This window comes from Megalobrama amblycephala, linkage group LG18 (assembly GCF_018812025.1).
Source record: "Megalobrama amblycephala isolate DHTTF-2021 linkage group LG18, ASM1881202v1, whole genome shotgun sequence".
In the NCBI taxonomy this organism is placed as follows: Eukaryota; Metazoa; Chordata; class Actinopteri; order Cypriniformes; family Xenocyprididae; genus Megalobrama; species Megalobrama amblycephala.
This window is the reverse complement of record NC_063061.1, coordinates 15,427,187-15,447,462: the sequence shown is the minus strand read 5'-3', so window position 1 is coordinate 15,447,462 and position 20,276 is coordinate 15,427,187. Positions and strand designations below refer to the sequence as shown.

At 38.1% G+C, this 20,276-nt stretch overlaps 2 protein-coding genes across 2 annotated transcripts in view; one reads left to right on the top strand and one right to left on the bottom strand.

The window, feature by feature from the left end:
* slc29a2 (solute carrier family 29 member 2) overlaps positions 1-4,782 on the top strand; it is a 7,345-nt gene extending 2,563 nt beyond the window's left edge. The window contains exons 6-13 of the mRNA XM_048167373.1: positions 62-196; positions 2,140-2,237; positions 2,373-2,451; positions 2,551-2,675; positions 2,811-2,916; positions 2,999-3,084; positions 3,194-3,393; positions 3,597-4,782. Of these exons, the coding sequence (XP_048023330.1) occupies positions 62-196; positions 2,140-2,237; positions 2,373-2,451; positions 2,551-2,675; positions 2,811-2,916; positions 2,999-3,084; positions 3,194-3,393; positions 3,597-3,708 (941 nt within the window). The 3' untranslated portion in view covers positions 3,709-4,782. The remainder of the gene's footprint in view (positions 1-61; positions 197-2,139; positions 2,238-2,372; positions 2,452-2,550; positions 2,676-2,810; positions 2,917-2,998; positions 3,085-3,193; positions 3,394-3,596) is intronic.
* On the bottom strand, positions 4,613-20,179 carry actn3a (actinin alpha 3a). Its single transcript, XM_048167370.1, has 21 exons — positions 19,845-20,179; positions 14,009-14,123; positions 11,413-11,532; positions 11,196-11,282; positions 10,314-10,401; positions 9,986-10,064; positions 9,167-9,248; positions 8,992-9,077; positions 8,789-8,881; positions 8,418-8,648; positions 8,161-8,308; positions 7,920-8,070; positions 7,709-7,817; positions 7,388-7,528; positions 7,028-7,210; positions 6,757-6,891; positions 5,964-6,143; positions 5,656-5,802; positions 5,496-5,561; positions 5,213-5,371; positions 4,613-5,117 (listed from the first exon to the last, which is right to left on the bottom strand). The coding sequence occupies exons 1-21, from the start codon at positions 19,974-19,976 to the stop codon at positions 4,959-4,961; spliced, it is 2,691 nt and encodes an 896-aa protein (XP_048023327.1). The 5' UTR covers positions 19,977-20,179; the 3' UTR covers positions 4,613-4,958.
* Positions 20,180-20,276: the final 97 nt, after the last annotated feature.

Sequence of the window (20,276 nt, the reverse complement as noted above, 5' to 3'; positions counted from 1 at the left end):
GTGAGTGAATCAGTTGACAAATCTAACACCCTTCATTGTTCTTGCACTTTTTTTCCCTCAGTGTTTGGGGCCATTCTGCAAGGTAGTCTGTTCGGTCTGGTCGGTAAGCTACCCCCGAGATTCAGCTCCCTGTTCATGAGTGGACAGGCAGTGGCAGGAATCTTCTCGGGACTTGCCATGCTGTTATCGAATATCTGTAAGCACCTGCATACTCCACACCATTTGAATGAAAAACAAAAAATGATATTCTTCTAAGTAAGGGATAATGGACATCCAGCTGGTTATCGCAAAATAAACCTGGACATGGTGATAAGGTCTTGTATCACCCTGAAGGATACAACTGGCTGGATGTACATTATCCCACTTATAACATGACAACTAGCCACATACAGTAAGTAAATCATTAGAAATATTGAATTATTTTATTTGCTCATTAAACACAAAGCCTCCACAAAGAAAAATAGCCCCTAGTAATGTTGTGATGTTTGGCACAGAGGCTTCAAAGCTTGTATCAAAAAAAAAGTCACTTAAGAACAAGTTCTTATTTTTTAACAAATATGTGTATTGCCTTTCAGATTTATTATATGAAACAAAACAAAATGTCTGGGTCTTCTGGGGCTGCAAAGGAAGCTATTCCACCTTATGACCACAATATGTCAGTGTGCACAGTGTTAAAAAAAAGCTGTAGCCATTTTAAAGGTGCTAAAGAGGATGTTTTGTTATATACATTTTTGCAATATTACTTGAAACTGTCTTTACTAACTGATAAAAGACTATTTATTAGGTGCACTGAAAGAAATAATATTAATATACATCATCTGTGCACGAGGTAGGGCCTTAAAAACATCAGGCAATGATCACGTAAACGATTGGCCCTCTGGCTTGTCAATCACTGCCGTGACGTTCCTTGTGAGAGACGTGCGCGGATTGGCCCTCTGGCTTGTCAATCACTGCCATGACGTTCCTTGTGAGAGACGAGCGCGGCTGCGCGCTCCAGTAACTTTCCACACTCCACAGGCGCCGCATGCGATGTTTTTGTCCGGAGACAGGAGTAACAACTGCAGATTATGAGTTACCTGCGGTGAGTCCGACATAATGAATCCACTAACATGATACAGCGAATGCCGGTGGTAAACAAACACTCGTGTTCCAACACTCGTGCACGAGTTGTTCTTACGCATGCGCTCATTTAAAAAACTCAGTAACAGTCTTTGGTTTCTCAGTCGACGAAAAGATCCTCTTTAGCACCTTTAAGATACAGTTGAGGGGAAAGCCTTGGTGCTTCACAAAGCTTCATTTCACCATCATTAGTTCCTAGCAAGCAGCTTTAAGCCTTGACGAATTAACAAGTTGAAACAAGACAGGAATATAAGGGATAATGTACAGTCGTATAACTTATTACAGCTTTTTTACCACATAAATAATGACAGGACATAAAATTGATGTGAGAAGAAACCTTTTTAAAATATTACCTGTTTATAATCATATCCATTACAGCAGGGGTCTCCAAACTCAGTCTTGGAGGGCCACTGTCCTTCAGAGTTTAGCTCCAACTTACCACAACACACCTGCCTGGAAGTTTCTAGTATGCCTAATTAGACCTTGATTAGCTGGTTCAGGTGTGTTTAACTGGGATTAGAACTAAACTCCGCAGGACAGCGGCCCTCCAGGACCGAGTATGGAGACCCCTGCATTACAGTGTACAAAAGATTTACATTTTAACAATATTACTGTACTACGGCCTACTATTAATACTGAAGTCATCCGGTTTTATTTGAAAGGAAATACACTCGATAACTGAGGCGCAAGATGGCCATAGCTGCATTTGAAATGAAATCGAGGGGGTCTTGTTATTGCCATTGATGATGGTTATTATTGGGAATGATTGATCTTTGAATGTTACGACTGAACAGTCAGAATCAAGCATTTTAGAGAGTTGTGTAATAATTGCTGGGTGTATTGTTTAAAAAACACAACTGCGACCTCTTTGTGACCAAACAGTACTTTTGCATTGTACCTGGACATAAAATATGCAGCCCTATTCCACCTACTTGTACCTAAATAAATGGAGGTGCTTTTTATTAGCACTCTGAGAGAAACACATTTATGCTGACAGTTGTGTTTTTATGCTGTCTTTAGTTAAAACCGACTCTGAGAGTTCTGCCCTGGGATATTTCATAACTCCCTGTGTCGCCACTCTACTTACTTTGTGCTGTTATCTCATACTTCCGCATCTGGTAGGTGCCTTAGGCCATCATGATTTCTTTTTATGTCATCTGATTGTTGAGAGTAAGCACAGATAAAAGCATTTACTTTATAACATTGCTCTAAAATATGAAAATAGTGAAATGAAATTCCTTGTTATATTTCAGAGATTTGCCCAACTTCATTTGGAAAATGTGTCCCCTAAAACTGCAGAGACACGGAAAGAGCCTTCAGCAGATAGATCTGGTATGTCACATTTTTCCAGTGTTTGGACAAAGTACAGCTAAGACACTCACTGTTGTTCTTCAAAAATCCTGAATTATGGTGTTCTTTTTGTTGCTACAGAGATGGTTAAAGTAAAGTTAGATAATGGTGACAATGGATTTGACATCATTGGTGAAACTGAAGCATGTCAAAAGCTCCAACAAGAACCTGAGGGGAAGTCAACTGTGCCACAGGTCTTCAAAAAGGTATAGTGAAAGTAATTTCTGTTTATATACCTGCCAACCTGGTTTCAAACCTCAGGAAAAATGCAGTAAATGTATTTTAAAACATGTAATAATAAATACCTGGATTTATCTTACTTATATATTTAATTTTTGTAGATTTGGGTGATGGCATTATGTGTGACATGCGTGTTTGCCGTCACACTGTCCGTTTTCCCGGCAATTACTGTAAATACAAAACCTTCTGGCTTATTTGAAGGGAAAGGTGAGTCTATAAAAAAATATTATTATTATTATGCATTATGCTTTTTAAAGCACTTTGATTTATATCCTTTTTCATCTTATAGAGAACATCTTTGTACCTTTGTGTTCATTCATTGTCTTCAATGTGATGGACTGGATTGGCAGAAGTCTCACTTCTCGTCTTCAGTGGGTGAGTCTCATCAGATCCTGTATCAACACAATACAGTGCTACGGTAATGATTACCTATGAAAATGGTTCTTTATTCAATAACTCATTTTGCTCTTTTCCCTATTCCCAGCCTTCGATGAAGAGTAATTTATTCCCTCTCTTCGTGGTATTACGGGTAGTTTTCATTCCTGCCCTCATGCTCTGCAACGTTCAGCCTCGCGTCAATCTCCCAGTCTTTTTCAATCATGACGTGGCTTATATTATCATAATGTCTTTGTTTGCCATGACAAGTGGATATTTTGCCTCCCTCTCCATGAGCTATGCTCCACAGTAAGTACTCTTAAAATTAACAAAATGTTTTTGTTTTTTTTCCCAAAATTGTTTACTGTCAAAATCAACTGGTTTAAGTAAATAGTAAATTTATTCTGTGATGTCATCATTCCTGGTCTTCTCATCCAATTGACCCCCAGAACATACCAACACACTGTCCCACACAATATATCTCAGAAGTCTGTTTTTTCTTTATTTTATAGGCTTGTGAGGCCTAAAGATGCAGAGACAGCAGGGGCTCTGATGACCTTCTTCCTGACTTTGGGGCTCTCTCTGGGTGGCGCTCTCTCTTTCGGCCTTAAAAAATTTCTTTAGGAAAAATCTCATAAGCTGACACTGCTGTCATTATCCACCAACATAAACATGTTACAAGTGAGTACTGTCTTAAGGCCTGGGTATACTTTTTTTTCTTCACTCCGTCTAGTGCACAATTGAGCCAGCAAACCTTTCAAAGTACACTCCATTTCCCACAAGAATTAATGGACACGTTTGGTGCATGCATACATGCGCTGTTGTCAACGCAGCATTAAAAAAAAGGTTGCATATAGACGGTGTGCATAGACATCAGCAGATAGCATAGTTGACGAAAATGTCACATGAGATGGAGCAAAACAGTTGTTAAAATCCAATGAAGAAACAAATTTAGATACTGTAGAGGTTGTACATTTTTCTTTTAATCTTATGTAGTATTTATGTGCTTCATTTCACTCTTGCACTTTTTTTATGGCCTTTTTTTAAAAAGGGAAATATTTCACATTTAATGTTTTATGGGTTTGAGTGTTTGTATTTTATTATTATTGGTATTTTTAATCATTTTTTTGAAATATTTTAAATTATACCTTGTGCAACTGTTTTATATTTTGTATGTTTTTTGTTTGTGTGTTGCTTTTTTTGGCCAACTTTTTAAATAAAATGTAAAAATAAATGCTTCATGTGATTAGTTGCTTTGACCTGTGGGTAACCGCAGAAGCCGTGGTTAGAAATAAAATATTAGATTTGCCTTATGTGCAGTTTTGTGGGTTTAACACCAATTGTCCTAGTTTTTAAACTAGGATACTGAGCAACATTACTATTATATGCTCTGTATAATGGAAACCTCTTGACTAATTTTAGCACTCAAGACCAATTAAATACACTAAGCATTGGATATTGATGTTTTCATTAAGTTCGGACACACACACACACACACTATATGCTTTCATTAAACAACAAAATATGATATTCTTTAGGATAATTTATTTTTCTTCCTCAAATGTAAACCATTTGTATGAAGGGAGAGCATATTGCTTATCAAATGCCAATGTGAAGAATGGTATTCTGTCTGGTTTTTGTACTCTTCAATCCCCACTGGCTTGTGAGAACTTTTCACCACCACCAGGAACAGACCACTAACATAGATCAGATAGCAATTGATGGGTGTCCCTCATATCAACTGGTGATGCACAGGACCAAATCATTGCAGCAAGGCCATCCATTACATCTGACATTGTTCTTGGAGTTGGATGTTTTAAGGGTTTCAAGAATTTTGGGGAAGGGTGTAGGTGGTAAATGTGACAAAAAGGGCTCTATAGGTCGCTTTCTCCATATAGGGCACTGGAGAAAGAGATATAATCAAGGGCGCCTGGGGGAGCATCGCCACCCATGTAATTTGTCATGCGGCTGATACAGTATTCAGCTTGTTCTGGGGGCAGCTCCCTTCTCAACTCCTCCACTGTGATGTAAGCCTGTAGAATATGAGAATAAAAAATTATGCTTAGACAAAAGGAGCCATATTTTCTCAAAAAGGTTCTCTTGATCGTTCTTAGTTGTTTGGAATTACCTTGTCAGAAGCTAATATCTTGAAGGAGGCCATGACCTGTTCAGCAGTGTCAGTCTCTGCTGTCTCCCTGGTCATGAAGTCAATAAAGGCCTGGAAGGTGACAACTCCTGTGTTGTTGGGGTCCACCAGAGTCATAATGCGTGCAAATTCAACTTCACCCTGAAAAAAAATAGAAGGGTTTCTATAAGAATTAATTCCTTATAGAGAAAGTTGATTTTGTGTCTTTGTGTGATGAAAAAAAAGCAGTGGAAGTCATATTTTGACCAGGACTAAATGCACTCACCAGATCATAACCCATAGAAATGAGGCAAGCACGGAAGTCATCAGGATCCATCATGCCATTCCTCTTCTGCAAATACAAAATATTAAGGTGCTTATTCTACAATTTGGGCAATGTTGCATAACTTTGCTTATTCGAAAAAAGAAACCCATGCATTGCAAACCCGGTCAAAGTGGTTGAATGAGGCTCTGAACTCATTCAGCTGCTCCTGGCTGATGCCCTTGGCATCACGGGTCAGGATCTGGTTCTCAACCTCATTGATTGTGCGGGCAATAGTGGTGAGAAGCTGCTCCCATCCCACGCGGACATGCTGAAATAGAAAATAGGAAACATGGCTTGTATGGAAGGTGAGATTAAAAAAAAAAATTGGTGGAAATGGATGTCTAATAGCATAAGACAACTTACATAATGACACTTGAAACTTCAAAGAGGAAATACATTTCAGAATGAATAGAAAATAGTTGTAAGTACCTCCATAGTGTAGTTGGTGTGCTTGTTGTCAAAGATAAGTCCTTCCTGGCTGAGCTGGTGGTCTCCCTCCAGTTTGTCAATATTGGATTTGTAATTAATGATGTTCTGTTCATATGTTTTCAGATTGCTCATCTGTTCTTCTAGGGAACCGGCAATGTCAATTGACACATGGCTGATCTCCTGTTGACCATGAGAAAGATTATTTCAGATATGTCCGTTTTAGTTTTGTCACACTATAGCCTCGTTTCCACCGGAATTACCCGGAACAATTTGTCTCAGGAACTTTTTTTCCTCCAGACCTGTTGCGGTCTGCGTTTCAATCATGGTCTAAAGTACCATGAAGATTAGTCCGGTGACGTAGGACTGCACGAGACCATCCAGTTCCTGCTGGATTTCATCCTCTGCATACAAGCTTAAAAAAGCCTGAACCTCATCGTTGGTCCATCGGTTGTATTTTTTAAACTCCATTGTTGATATAGCAAACGACTCTTACTGCATGTACCGCAACAGACTTTTAAAAATGGTGGTTGAAATAAAATGCTGCATAGAGTCAACCAATCAGCATGTTCAGCGCCCAAATCCCATCCCCGAAAGTTCCTGAACTTTGAAAAAGTACTACCTTGCGAACAGGGGGGAATTTTTACCCGGAACTTTATTTAGACCCGGATTCCTGTGGTCAAAACACAGAGTACCACCTCAAAGTCCCTAGTTCCTGGGGAAAGTTCCTGCGGTGGAAACGGGGCTTATGTAATATGTAACTACTTTAAATGTGTTTAAGGGGTATGGTAAACACCTCCATCTTGGTCTGAATCCAGGGTCCAATGATATTGGACTGAGCAGCGAACTGACGCCTCAGCCTCTCATTGGACTGTTGCCTGGCCACTTCCTCTTGCAACATTTGGTCACGCATTGGGACCAATTGCTTCACCTGTTGTTGGGAAGGAAGAAACATTCCTCAGTGGAGAAGCTGAAAGGACTTCACCTAGCTTATAGGACTTAAAGGGAAGAAAATTGTCATTACCGATTATGCTAAAATTGTAAAATATAGATTGTAAAGTACTCACAGCTTCCCATTTGTTGCTAATATCCTGTGGAGAGAGGACAGTGTAGGGATTCACACCCACTATCTTGATCCCGTATGTCTGAGCTATCTTCAGGATCTCGGTATGAATGCCCATGATGGCCATGCGCTCTTTATCAGCTTCTGGTAGGGTGGCCTTGAATTGGTCATGGGCTGTGATCAAACTCTGAGGTTGATAATAGCAGAAAGAACAAAATGACATTAAGACATGGTGTGCAAGTAGACAATGAAAAGACACCAATGTCCTAGTCCCATTACATATTGAGAAGATACTGAAGCTCAGTTACACAGTGTTTTATAGGAAGATAAGCATTCCTTCAAGCATTTAACGTTTGTCTTTCACCTGAATCTCCTCGATGCTGTGCACAATGAACATGTCCTGCAGATCTTCCATAGCTCCATCCATCCAGTTGTTGAAGGGCGCAGCCCTCTTTGCAAATTCCAGGTACAACTGGTCAATTGTCTCCCAAAGCTTCTCCACACGCTATGGCAAAGCAAAGAGAAGGATTACAGCAGGCCCACATATTATATAATCATTGCCTAAACTTGCAAAGGAGTTAATGTTTCTGGAAGTAGAATCTACATTGGCTTCTACCACATTCTCCATTCAAGAAGTAGACAATTGGATACCGTAAAACCCAAGAGTTTTATCATATACGTGTACCTCCAGTGATTCTCTCCTTTTCTGGGTCAGGGTGCCCAGGTTGTCCCACTGGTCACAGATGCCCTGGCATCGGGCATTGATGGTGGCAGCATCATAAAAGTCAAGTTCACTAAAGAACAGTGCATCTTTATCATCATTAACATTACCTACAGTAAAATCTGTAAGAAAGTACTCTCCTTATTTCAACAGAGCTGAGGTGTATCTATCTTACTTGAGCTCCTGTGCAATGGCAGCGATCTGTTCTACTCTGTCCTGGTGAGCAGCCAAGTCGCTCTCAAAGGCCTCGTGTTTCCTCATTAGAGCACGGATCTCCATCAGAGAGGCTGACTCATAATCTTTCTGAGACAGCAGCTCCTCCTTTCCTGTGTTGAGCATTACAAAACACAATGAGAAGGAATATGTCAGTTGTCAAAGTAGAGTTTAAATGGCCGAGTAAAAGTTGTGCTTAATACCTGTGGTCCATGATTCATGCAAGGTAGACTTCTGCTTAAACTTTTCAGCCAGATGGTCCAGTCTCTCCAGACGACGAATTTCTATGAGCAGCCATTCCTCGTAACCCTTCTCCACCTGCTCCAGACCCTTCCAGGCATTGGCAATGTCCTGCAGAAGGGGATGCCAGGTAGAATATACTTTCAACTCTGTAGGGTACTTGAAAGCCAAGGTCATTTACCCCATATACATGTGTTAAGAGAAATGGAGCAGTACATACTGAAACCATTTTGCCCTCAGAGGGCATGAAGGCAGGCCTGTTGCTGAGCCTCAGCTTGGTCTGTAGGGTGTTGAAGTTTATCTCCAGCTGACACTTCTCCTGAACTTTGGGTGGCTTATGCACACGACGATAATCCCTGAAATCCTCTAGCTTCTGTTGCATGGCATGCATGGTCTGCTCGGCCACGCGGTTCTCCAACCAGGGGATGGTCCTTTGGATCCACTCCAGAAGCTGAGGAGAAAAACTTAAGTGTTTAAGTAGGAAGAAGAAGAAACCTTGGGGAGACCCAAGACTCAGCAAGACTACCAGGCACATGTTAAAAGAAATTAACAAAACAATGTCCATCTAACAGAGAATTTGAGTGTTCTCACCTCACTAGCCAGTTTCTCATATTCTTCCATCAGCTTCTCGTTTTCCTGATTCACGGCCAATACTTTGCAAATCCTGTTAGCTGCTGTCTCAGCCTGAAGGACAGTGTGACTGATTACAAGGGGAAACAAGGTGGGCAATTACATTCTAAAAGGAGCGACTCTCCTTCCTATACAGATGTTCATCTCCAGAAGAACTTCCTTACCTGCTCTGCACCAGCGAAAGCATGGTAAAAACATGATACATAGGTCATGATGGCCTTCTCATCAGGTTTTGGAGTGTTCACAATGTCTGATATGGAGACAAACAAACCAATTAGGAAACTTTTTTTTTTTGACATTTTATAATATGAAAACACATGATTCTCCAAGAGGCTGTACCTTCTGCATCAAGCATTTTAGGGATGTCAAGGTACTTCTCTGCTACCTCAAAAGCAGTGTTGAGGTTGCCAATGGGGTCATCCTGCAAAGGCAGACAAAGCCAGGAAGAAACTCAATGAAGAATTAATAGATAAACAAAAGAAACATTTTCCACACTTCTCAGCTGAATGTTGCTAAAAAGACAGTTAATCACATACCAACATGGCAAAATTTTGTTCACTCATTCACATCATAACCATAATTTTTTAGATGTGACATGCCATTTTATACACTACGGACCATTAATGACATCATTAAACAGGCAAAATGTAATCCATTTCTGAAAACATTTTAGATAAATCCAGTTAAAAGTCTTTAGAAAAAAATATGGTGTCAGATGGTAATACCATGACACTTTGATATTTACCATGATTACCATATTCATGTACAATGGTATTTACATGGTGCACCAAAATACTTCAAAGTCATCCATGGTATTGCTATAGATTGTTCAAAAAGAAACATGGTATTACCATGGAATCATAACCAATAAACACAGTAGTGTCAAACCCCTGTCATTCATCTTATAGGTGAATAAAACAAGGTTTTTAGTGTAAAATATTCAGATATTTTATTTTAGAATCAATAAAAAAAAAATGCATTCACAGCCCAAGAGACAAAGTTAGTTACCAACAGGCTGATGATGACAGGTATAGTGTGAGTGAAAAGGTTAGTTTTTACTGAAACAGAGCAGATGAATGGACATATAGCTAATGAACAAAAAAAAAAAGAAAAAGGCAGAGATGCATGATGAGGGTGACTGAAAGGTGGTGATGGCACCTTGCGCAGTTTGGAGTAATCGATGAGGTCAGGTCTGTGTCTGTGGATGAGGGCACAGAGAGCAAGGCCATCCTTCCAACTAAGACACAGACCACAAGCAAAGGAAGAAAACAGAAAGAACAAGAAAGAATCATGGGAATGATTAACAAAATGATCATGTGAGAGCTCAGAAGCATGATAGGTAATGCAAAGATGGGTTTTACAGAGAGCAAACGTGTGCACTAACGCACGGACAAGAGCCATAATTGGTTAAACAGAGTACGAAATTGTGAAATTAAGCCAACATGCTGTTCTTTCTCATGGTCAACAGGTGTAAAGCAGAAATCACCTGATGTGGAAGTTCTGCACGTTGACATTCCTGTAGGGGGCAGTCTTCCTCTGACACCACAGCAGCAAACCCTCCTTAGCAGAGGTCTCTGTGAGGAACAGGTCAGCAGATCATTATTTTAACTCACTACACAAAATAATGATGTTGAACCCTTGACCTTACCCTTGAACATTTCATTTTAAAGATACGCTCATTTGACCTCATTCAAACAAAACAATGATTCGTTTTCTGTCGATAAAAGTATTCAAACAGTTGCTCACCTGTCTAGTAAAACGCATAATATAATAAAGCGTCTTTGGTGTTTTCATGGTTTTTATGGAAGTAAAACAAGGAAATCAAGGGTAGCGTGGATATGACGTCATTGACAGGCGACGCAATGACACGGGCCGTTACACTGGTTAAAATTGCTGATTTCTCTGGATTTAAACATTGTTGGAAACATTTGTGATAATGCAGTACACAAGTCAACAAAATATGTAACATTGTTGTTCTAGTGGTTTTGGATATTTTATGTTGTGCCTTTAATAATTAAAAAAAAATAGGCCTACTACTAATACTCTGAATAATAGTACTACGCAGCTGTTTTCATTCATTATGTGTTATCAAAATGCAGTGTCTTCAGTTCTAATGTTCTACGCAGCATTTACATGTGGTTGTGAGCAGGTGTAAATTTACTAACACTAAGCCAAATACTAAACATTTCTACACTGGCACTGGCAACTATAAAAACTTGCTTTTGCGCGATCTACACAGCTAGGTGTCAATAAAAGTTCAAAGCGACTTTCAAACCAGCCAGTGTGATATAAACAAAAAATGAGTGGACCTTTAAATAAACACAAGACTGCAGAGGCGATAATGTGTCAGATGTTTGGAGTCTCTCACCCTCCACTGAAATGTCCTGGATTGCAAAGCGCAGGATGATGGTCCAGATCATACCAAGGGTCATTTTCACATTGCCATCCACAATCTCTGCAAGTCAGAACAGCCAGACAAACCAGTTTCACTTAACAGAAGAGTACAGTTATGGAAAGGGACAAGAATAGAGGGGTTTAAGGTGATGATATTAGAGAATCTAAAGGAGTAGTAGTTTAAGCCTCACCTTCAGCACCGATAGAAACCAGCTTGACTCCCTTGCTGCTGATATAGTCCAGGGCCTTGTTTACGTTGGCGATCTTGTGAAAACGCATTTTGCCTTTGTCTGGTTTAGGGAGTCTCTCACCTGATACCACACATAAAAAAAAATTCATAAGTACATGTATATTCACTTGTTTTATGTGAGGCTGTTAATAGGGGAAGTGTAAAGTATTAAAGAGTTAGTTCACCCAGAAAATGAAAATTCAGTCATTAATTACTCACCCTCATGTCATTCCAAACCCCTAAGAACTTTGTGCATCTTTGGAACAAAAAATTAAGATTTTTGAAGAAATCCGATAGCTCTGTGACTCCTCAAAAGACAGCAATTTAACCACCACTGTCAAGGCCCAGAAAGGCACTAAAGACATTGTTAAAATAGTCGACATGACTGAAGTGGTTCAACCTTAATTTTATCAGAACGCCGACTCGTTATTGGCCGGCTCTTGCGTCAGCATCACACGCATGCGTCTTGCTGCTCACATGTGCATTTGGATGTATGTAAACACAAGAACGCTGCACTGAGCTTACTGCCTCAACTGCGTAGGAGACTGACAGGGAAGAGAAGAGATTATTCAACACAGTCGTTATTTTTTTTGTTTTGTTTTTGCGCACAAAAAGTATTCTCGCCGCCAGTGTTGGGGAAAGTTACTTTTAAAAGTAATGCATTACAATATTGCGTTACTCCCTAAAAAAGTAACTAATTGCGTTACTTTGTTACTTTTTATGAAAAGTAATGCGTTACTTTACTTTTGCGTTACTTTTTCTCACCGGGGCTGGGCTTGCTTGTTTGTTTGTTTTTTAATAACAACAAAAAAGTTCTATTTTTGGCAAAAAGGCCCTTTCACACCAAAAGTGAAATCAATAAGCCTTAGGCTGAAGGAAAAGCATATTTACACCTGTACAGTAGAGGGCGCAGCTCAAACAAACCTTTCAGATGTTCTGTCGTTCTGGATTTAAGAAGAATAGGATACAGGAGAAGGAAGTTCTAGTTCTTATTTCTAAATCTAATCTAAAGTATTTTTTGCTTATTAGTATGGTTGAATTGAAGGTCAGCAGCAAAGACATTGGTTAATAACTGAGATTAAATACATAAAGTATATTTGTGTAATTTAATATAGTTAATTATTACAGGTTTGCAAAAATTCTGAGATTGCATTTCACTGTTTTTATTCATTTTGTGGAATACTGAATGATTTCGTGCAAGTGAGATGAGTAAATGCATGTTCACATTTAGTCTAGAACTACAATAACCATCATTGCTTATACAGCGCACAATATCTCTGCACTGTATTCCTCTCAACATGGGGACAACATGTCAGTCAATAAATGTGAAAAAGTAACTTGTGTTACTTATTTGAAAAAGTAACTTAGATATTTTGTTGTAAATTGAAAAAGTAATGCGTTACTTTACTAGTTACTTGAAAAAGTAATCTGATTACGTAACTCAAGTTACTTGTAATGCGTTACCCCCAACACTGCTCGCCGCTTCATAAAATTGAGGTTGAACCACTGTAGTCACATCAACTATTTTAACAATGTCTTTAATACCTTTCTGGGCATTGAAAATGGTGGTTAAATTGCCATCTATTGAGGAGTCACAAAGCTATAAAAAAAAAAAAAAAAAAATCTTAATTTGAGTTCTAAAGATGAACGAAGGTCTTACAGGTGTGGAATGACATGTGGAATGAGTAATTAATGACAGAATTTTCATTTTTGGGTGAACTAACCCTTTCAACAGCTTTACATTAGCCATTTACAACAGGAAAACTAAGACTAAAAAAAAAAAAAAACCTCTAGAAACGTGGGAAATGCGGAATATGAACACACGACCAATAGAGGGACACCCCAAAACAATTCCATTAGGAAAACAAGATAAAAATGGGGGAAAACCCACACATAACTGCAACATTTGTATTGTAGGGTCTAAAAGTCTATACAAGTTTATACAATATTTATTGATATTATTTCCTATTCTACTTACGGAAAAAAAAATGGAACTGGCGGTGCGTTCGTTCTGTAAGTTGAATAGGGAAGGCGTAGGACATACAGTGCAAGCAAAAGTGCGGTTTTGGCGGAACCGCTTGGAAGGCAATCATTTGTTTATATCAAGCATATACATTTTTTAAAAAAATGACCGATTGTTTCGCTAGATTAATTAGACCCTTAAACCTCGTCTGGTATCGTTTAAAGCCCTTTGAAGCTACACTGAAACTGTAATTTTGACCTTCAACCATCTGGAGGCCATTGAAGTTGGATTACATCGGGGTGAGTAAATTATCAGGAAATTTTTATTTGAAAGTGAACTAATCCTTTAAAATTATATGCATGTTTATGAAACCTAACCTTGCAAATGATATAGGCAAAACACTGTATTTTACACTGTCCCTGATCCACAAGGGGATCCAGATTCAAATTTCATATATATTCTCCTTAAAAGTACATTTACCCAGGAGCTAAAGTATTTAATGTCCAGATTGTTTCACAGGTGCAAATCTGATATTGGCCAATGTGCACAGAACAATGAAATGGGACACCGAACACAGATCAAGTAAGATGCTTACCTGAGATAACCTCCAGCAGCAGCATGAGTTTGAGTCCATTCCTGAAGTCTTCCTCAATGTTCTCGATCTGTGTCCCTGCCTTACGCAGGTGAGAGTTGCACCAGGCAGTGAAGGTCTGAGGGAGAAAAATAAAATAAGCGTAACATCCTTTTACTTCAAATAATGAAATAATAAAGAAAATGGCTGTAAATGCACAAGAGGCCTAGGCTTACAACAGAACATCAAAATAAAATAGTATTTTTATTTAAAATATCTGAGGTGGCATTTTTTTTTTTTTTCGGTGGCATTTTTGCCTTGAGCAATGGTTCATTTCTGACCCTGACCTACACATAGAGTTGGATCTATAAGCAGCGTTGACTGTACATGCCTCACTGGGAGCCCCAGCGTAAGAGAGAAGGGGACAGAGAGCGAGTAAGGTGACTGAAGAATGCCAAGGACCAACGTAATTTGATGTAAGGCTGGAAGTGGAGACTCTTTTGCAGCAGGTGGCTACCCTTCAAATCACCCCTCCTCTGCCAAAGATCACCAAAATTAGCCTGTGCCCCATGGGAGGGGGAGGTGAAGAGGAGGAGAGGGGGAGTGAAGGAAGCTATATCGGGGAGCCATGAGACACCAGCAGACAGCTGAAAGCACAGCATTCTTGGAACAGACGCTCAAAACACTACAGTGAGAGAAAATGCTTGATCTTCCACAGTGCTGGGCCCATTTATTTAATGTAACACATACTCATAAAACATACAATTATATTTAAAAGCAATACACTTTGCTGAATGTTGTGTTAAATTGACTGAATAATATAACTCTGATTTCAAGAAATGAAATGGCGCAATTATTTTAGTGGCCACCCAAGTATATACACCAGGAATATTAAACATTTTTCTTGGATGTCCTTGAACTCACCACATTGTGAATGGGAGTATAAATATTTAGTCAAGCAACAGGTTGGTTGGACAGAAATAACTTGGCATGTCGGTGCATTTTCACAGGCTTATATCTTTAGCAGTGATGATTTATCCACTCTTTAAATCAATTGAAAAAAAAAAAAAATTAGCATAGTAACTCCTTTTGCCAGATAATATTTTTCATATACAAAGCAGCCAGCTTTGATTAATAGCTTTTAAATAGTTTCAGATCAGAGTATTAATGAAAGAGCAATGCTTAATGGACTTAATGGAACTTAGAAACTAAGACTGGATGGTGCAAACTGTAATAACTAAAATAGCCTGCAAACATATAAAGCACAAACAGATTGCAGGAAACAATGTTATTTTGATGAATCTTGTTCTAATGTCTGATATTGTACCGAGATATTGTCTCTATAACCGAGTCATCATTTTAGGCTTGCGATCCAATAGCACTCCAATTACATCATCACTTCAGCCATCCCGGTCATACATACATACATCTGTGCAAAAGCTTTGCATTAACGAGTCAGCTGACTGCAGCCTCACTATATATCGTGACAGGGCATTGTTTAAAGTGAGGACTGCACAATTCACCCATCGACACAGATTTTTATAATATTTCCTACATACTAATGTACATTTTTATGAATTAAAGCGCCATAGCACATATGGATTCTATCTCTTTATATTATCTATGTATTATTTCAACATTTAATGTTTTAACCAACATAACATTTGCATATTTGGCAATATTGATCCTTTCACGGGTAAGTATACACCCTTAAAAAAGGTAGATTACTGCAAATATTCACTGTTGTTACAGTGTAATTATACACTTGAGTAATAATAATTAAATACATGTAATTACTAAAGGGTTAGGATTAGGGTGAGTTGCATGTAATTATGTAAAACCATTTATAGTAATTACATAGTAATAATATAGTAATTATAACTACATGTAACATGTGTAACAAGGACATAGTAAAATATTTGGGTAACTTTATTTTGCAAAAAGAATTTGAGTTACACTTTATTTTAAGGTTTCCATGTTACAGTGTAATTATATATTTAAATACTGAGTAATAACAAATAACTACATGTACTTTAGGGTTAGGTTTAGTGTTAGTCACATGTAATTATGCATCATTTATAGTTATTACTACAGTAACTACATGTAATGTGTGTTACAAGGACACTGTAAAATAAAAGTGTTGCCATTCCTGCCTTTGTCTTATTCTTATTAGTGGATCAAAACTACTGCCAGATTATTTATGCTCTACAGATAGCAAAGCCACAAGCAGACTTCATTGGATCACACATCCCTGTTTACAGTAGTAGAAGGAAAATTACTGAAGCTACAATATGTTTTCCTAATAACATAACTGCTTGTTGACACCACCTTAAAATTATGGCCTTTAAATACTTAAAACCTTCCATCCAAATGTAAGTAAGCTTTTACTGTAAATCTGTTGCTCTCTATAGAAAATACATTTCAGAAGACTGGATATATTTCAGTCCTATGGATGGATATCACATTACTACCACTACAGAAAAGACAAGCAACAAAATAAACTGTTAAAGTGGTTCTGTTAACCAGAGGTCCATGAACTATCACTTTAGTCTACGGCCAAACTATTCCTATAAGTAACAGCAGCTGGCTAATGTCAAGATTGTGTTAATGAACATTAATGGGAACCAGTATTCTTTTAGTATCATTGATTTAGTAATATAGTTTTTTGCTAATATTTTGAATTAAATTTTATATTTTCCGTTTTCACTTTAATTTTAAAGTTTTGGTATTTTTTTGTTGTTCATTTTTAGTTTGTATTTGCTAAATACGTCTATATAGATTATTAATTTTATATATTAGTTTTAGCAGTAAACATTTTGTTTCAAGTAACAAAAATGTCGGTTACACATTATTTTAAGGTTACGTAGTTATATGCCAACCCAAATTAGTACTGAGTAATAAAAATTATATATAGAGTTACGGTTAGGTTTAGGCTAAGTTGCTTGTAATTATGCATAATTTACTGTTATTACTATAGTAAGTACAGTTAGTAACTTGTAACGTCACATTAAAATAAAGTGTCACCAAAATGTTTCCTTTTAATGGTTTAGGTTTTATATTATCTGACCACTGCGGTCAACACAAATATACAGATGTTTTTTTTTATGTTTTGGCCTGGATGTCACATCATAATTACTGACAGAAACTACAGATGGAATAAATGTAGCTGTGAGAAATTGTAGGGTGGGTTGAGGCACATTCAGGTGAAAGGGCTGAATGTAGGATTCTGGGTAATATGATATTTACAGTTTGAAGGCCTGGCATTTAAAGCTATAACCTAGCTATGGCATTGCACTTGACTTTTGTTTGCACAGCAAAAGCAATAAAAGCTATTTAAACTCACCTAAGCACTTTTCTTTAATGTTAAGGTTGTACAAAACCTATGAAAGACACCTAAAGTGGAAATCAATTGCTTGAGTGGGACGGGGGCTGACCAACAGAAACTTGTGACCTGCAACCAGTTATTATTATTGTCCCAGTATAAGTCCCACTCTCTTAATTGTTCTCATTTAAATGGCCATGAAAGTCAAATCCAGGCTAAAATAAATTTACCTGGCTGACCTGGTCTACAGTAAACTACCCCTTTCCCACCCCCATGCTTTCATTAGGTAGTTTATAGAAGCTCCCCTACAAGGACACCTCTTCTGGAATAGCAACTGCCATTTGATCGTACTCATGACTTTCTTCACCCCCCATTTCCCACCTCCACCCCCTTCCACACCCCTACCGTGTGCCTGAAGAATGTGCACACCTATCTGAAACCCTCAGGTTCTGCGCTAGGCATTAGGGTTCCTTATGAGAACGAAGAAAAAATAAAAAAAAACGTATCAATTTTGACTTGTTTGATTTGCAGATCTCATAAAAAGATGGATAAAATAAACTAAATTCATAAAATAAAATGTGAGACCACAGATGTGTCAATGAAACACTCATGTTGGAGAACTGGATGAGGCCTGGACTACATGCACTATGGCTCAAACTAATGACTTCTGGGAGACACGGAGGTGGTACACAACATAGAAATGTATAATAAAACCAAAGCACGTCTCAATCTCTCACCTTTTTTAAATTAAAACTCAATGGTCCACTTGGCTTCCCTTGCAGGATCTGACACATTAGTTAAAGTTATGCAGTTCTGTACAGATACAGTCTCTCCATCTAAAATAAATAGCCCTGACAGGTGGGAAGGGACCAAGAAAAACAAGGATGCTGCTAAGGACTAAACAGTAATTCACTGAAGGAAGGCTTAAATGGGAGGAAGCCTGAAAATCAGCATTGAGTGAGGTCTTTTGAAGAGAATTGTGCAGCATTAAAGTTCTGCATTGCTCACATTCAGATGCAAAAAAAAAAAATGCTGTGTTCAAGCTTTATTTAGATCCCCTTTAGCTTCTACAACATGGTCGCTAAGCTAGGGTACACATAAAAATCATCAACAATGACAAAAATATAGAGAAGAAAGCTACTGCAAAATCAAAACACCAAAAGCATTTTACTACCAGTGAACACTCAAAATTAGTTTTCTTTGGAAACTTTGTTCTATCAGTAATTGACATACCAAGGGGGGCTTATCTTTTGAAATTGTTCACTTTGGGTTTTTACCTAAATTGTTGTTGTTTGTTAAGCATTAACGGCACTAATGTGTTTTTTGTTGGGAGAACTATTAGGCTATAAATGCTTGGCAAACTTTTATCAAACATAAAATTGATTTAGAATATAGATCAACAGACAGATATAGATCATATACAATTAAGTTTGACCTCCTGAGGTTGATGATGATCAACATTTTTGAAGTTTAAGCACCATCAGGTCATATTTTGTACCTTATTCATGGAAAGTGTAAGTTTCTTAGAGTTAGCATTAGTTTCTTAGACCAAGTTGACCTACCAATCTGAAACTAAATTAATCTATAATGCGAGTTTCCGTTTGGTGAGCGCACTCAGCAAGAAAGAAAGCTGTGTACTCTCAACGGGATGTAAATAAATTTGCAGTGCAGTCATGTTAAATCCTTGCGTATTAATAAACACCTCTAAACATGTACTGCAAGTCATTTAATTAGAATCAACAGACGATGGTGTACAAACTGCTTGGATTAATGGGTTAAGGGGACAGAATGAGGTCCGTATTTTTAGTTGTAGCATCTATTTGTGGCTCTCAGTGCCACTTAACCACTTCCTCCATTTTAAACACCGACTCTCCTCTTTAACACACTATTGCTTCATCTGTTCAGCTGTTACCATCACTTGTGTCTAATTCAATGTAGCTGCAGCACAGTTTTCTGAAATGAATGTAGGCTACTTAATTTCTGTTCAATAAAACTGTAAAAAAGGCAAATAAAAGATTCTCAATTCCTGTGAAGCAAATCGATTTCACAAATATATCAATTTATTGCCATTTGTTATACATTTAAATAACTTATGACAGTACACCCACCATTACTGGTTTCCTCATTAAAATAATTTAACCAAGGGTATACTTAGTCGCAGTAAGGTTTTATGTATTTTTATGTATGTATGTATGTATATGTATATATATATATATATATATATATATAATCCAAAATTATCCAACAATTTGAGTTGCTTAAGTCAACGAGGTCACAGCTGATTGGCCCATGTTACTCATCGATATATGACGTGCACAATCGACGAAACCAGTGTAGACGCGGTGCAATTAAAAGCAATTTCATTAAGAGTCTTCCACATTAGAATACTGCTTTTCACTCCAAAAGGCAGGCCTACTGAAACACTATAAAAACGAAAATGTGTATAGCCTTTATCTTAGTTTCTTCTTGCTGTAAACTAATTCATTTTACGTAAACCTTAATAAAGAGAATAAAAAAGTGAGTACAAAAAGATTGTACCTTCCTCTGCTGTTTCTCCCATGCCGGGTCCAGTAACAGGTCGCGATCCCAGTCGTCCTCTTGGGTCATGTATTCCTCAGTCGTAGTCATCATATAAGAACTGTATTGCACTTGCGTTTCAACCGCTGTCATTTTGCCGTCTTTCCTGGGGTGCTTGGTATCCCCTCAACCTACACAACCTAATTATTGACCTCTTAATTCAACATACACGCCCTGTGCCGTACAATCGGTGTCCCGTGAGGGTTTGGAGAGAGAAGACAGACCCCTGCCTGCGGTAACTGCTCCCACCGGCCGATGAGCTGACAGCTGGTGCCCAAACTCTATAACGGCCCCCAATATGAGTGACTAACTGCTGCAGTATTTGGTCACAACTTCATTTCCTAAAAGGTGATGGGCGGGATTTAAGAACGGTACAGAATGAACAGCGTTAAG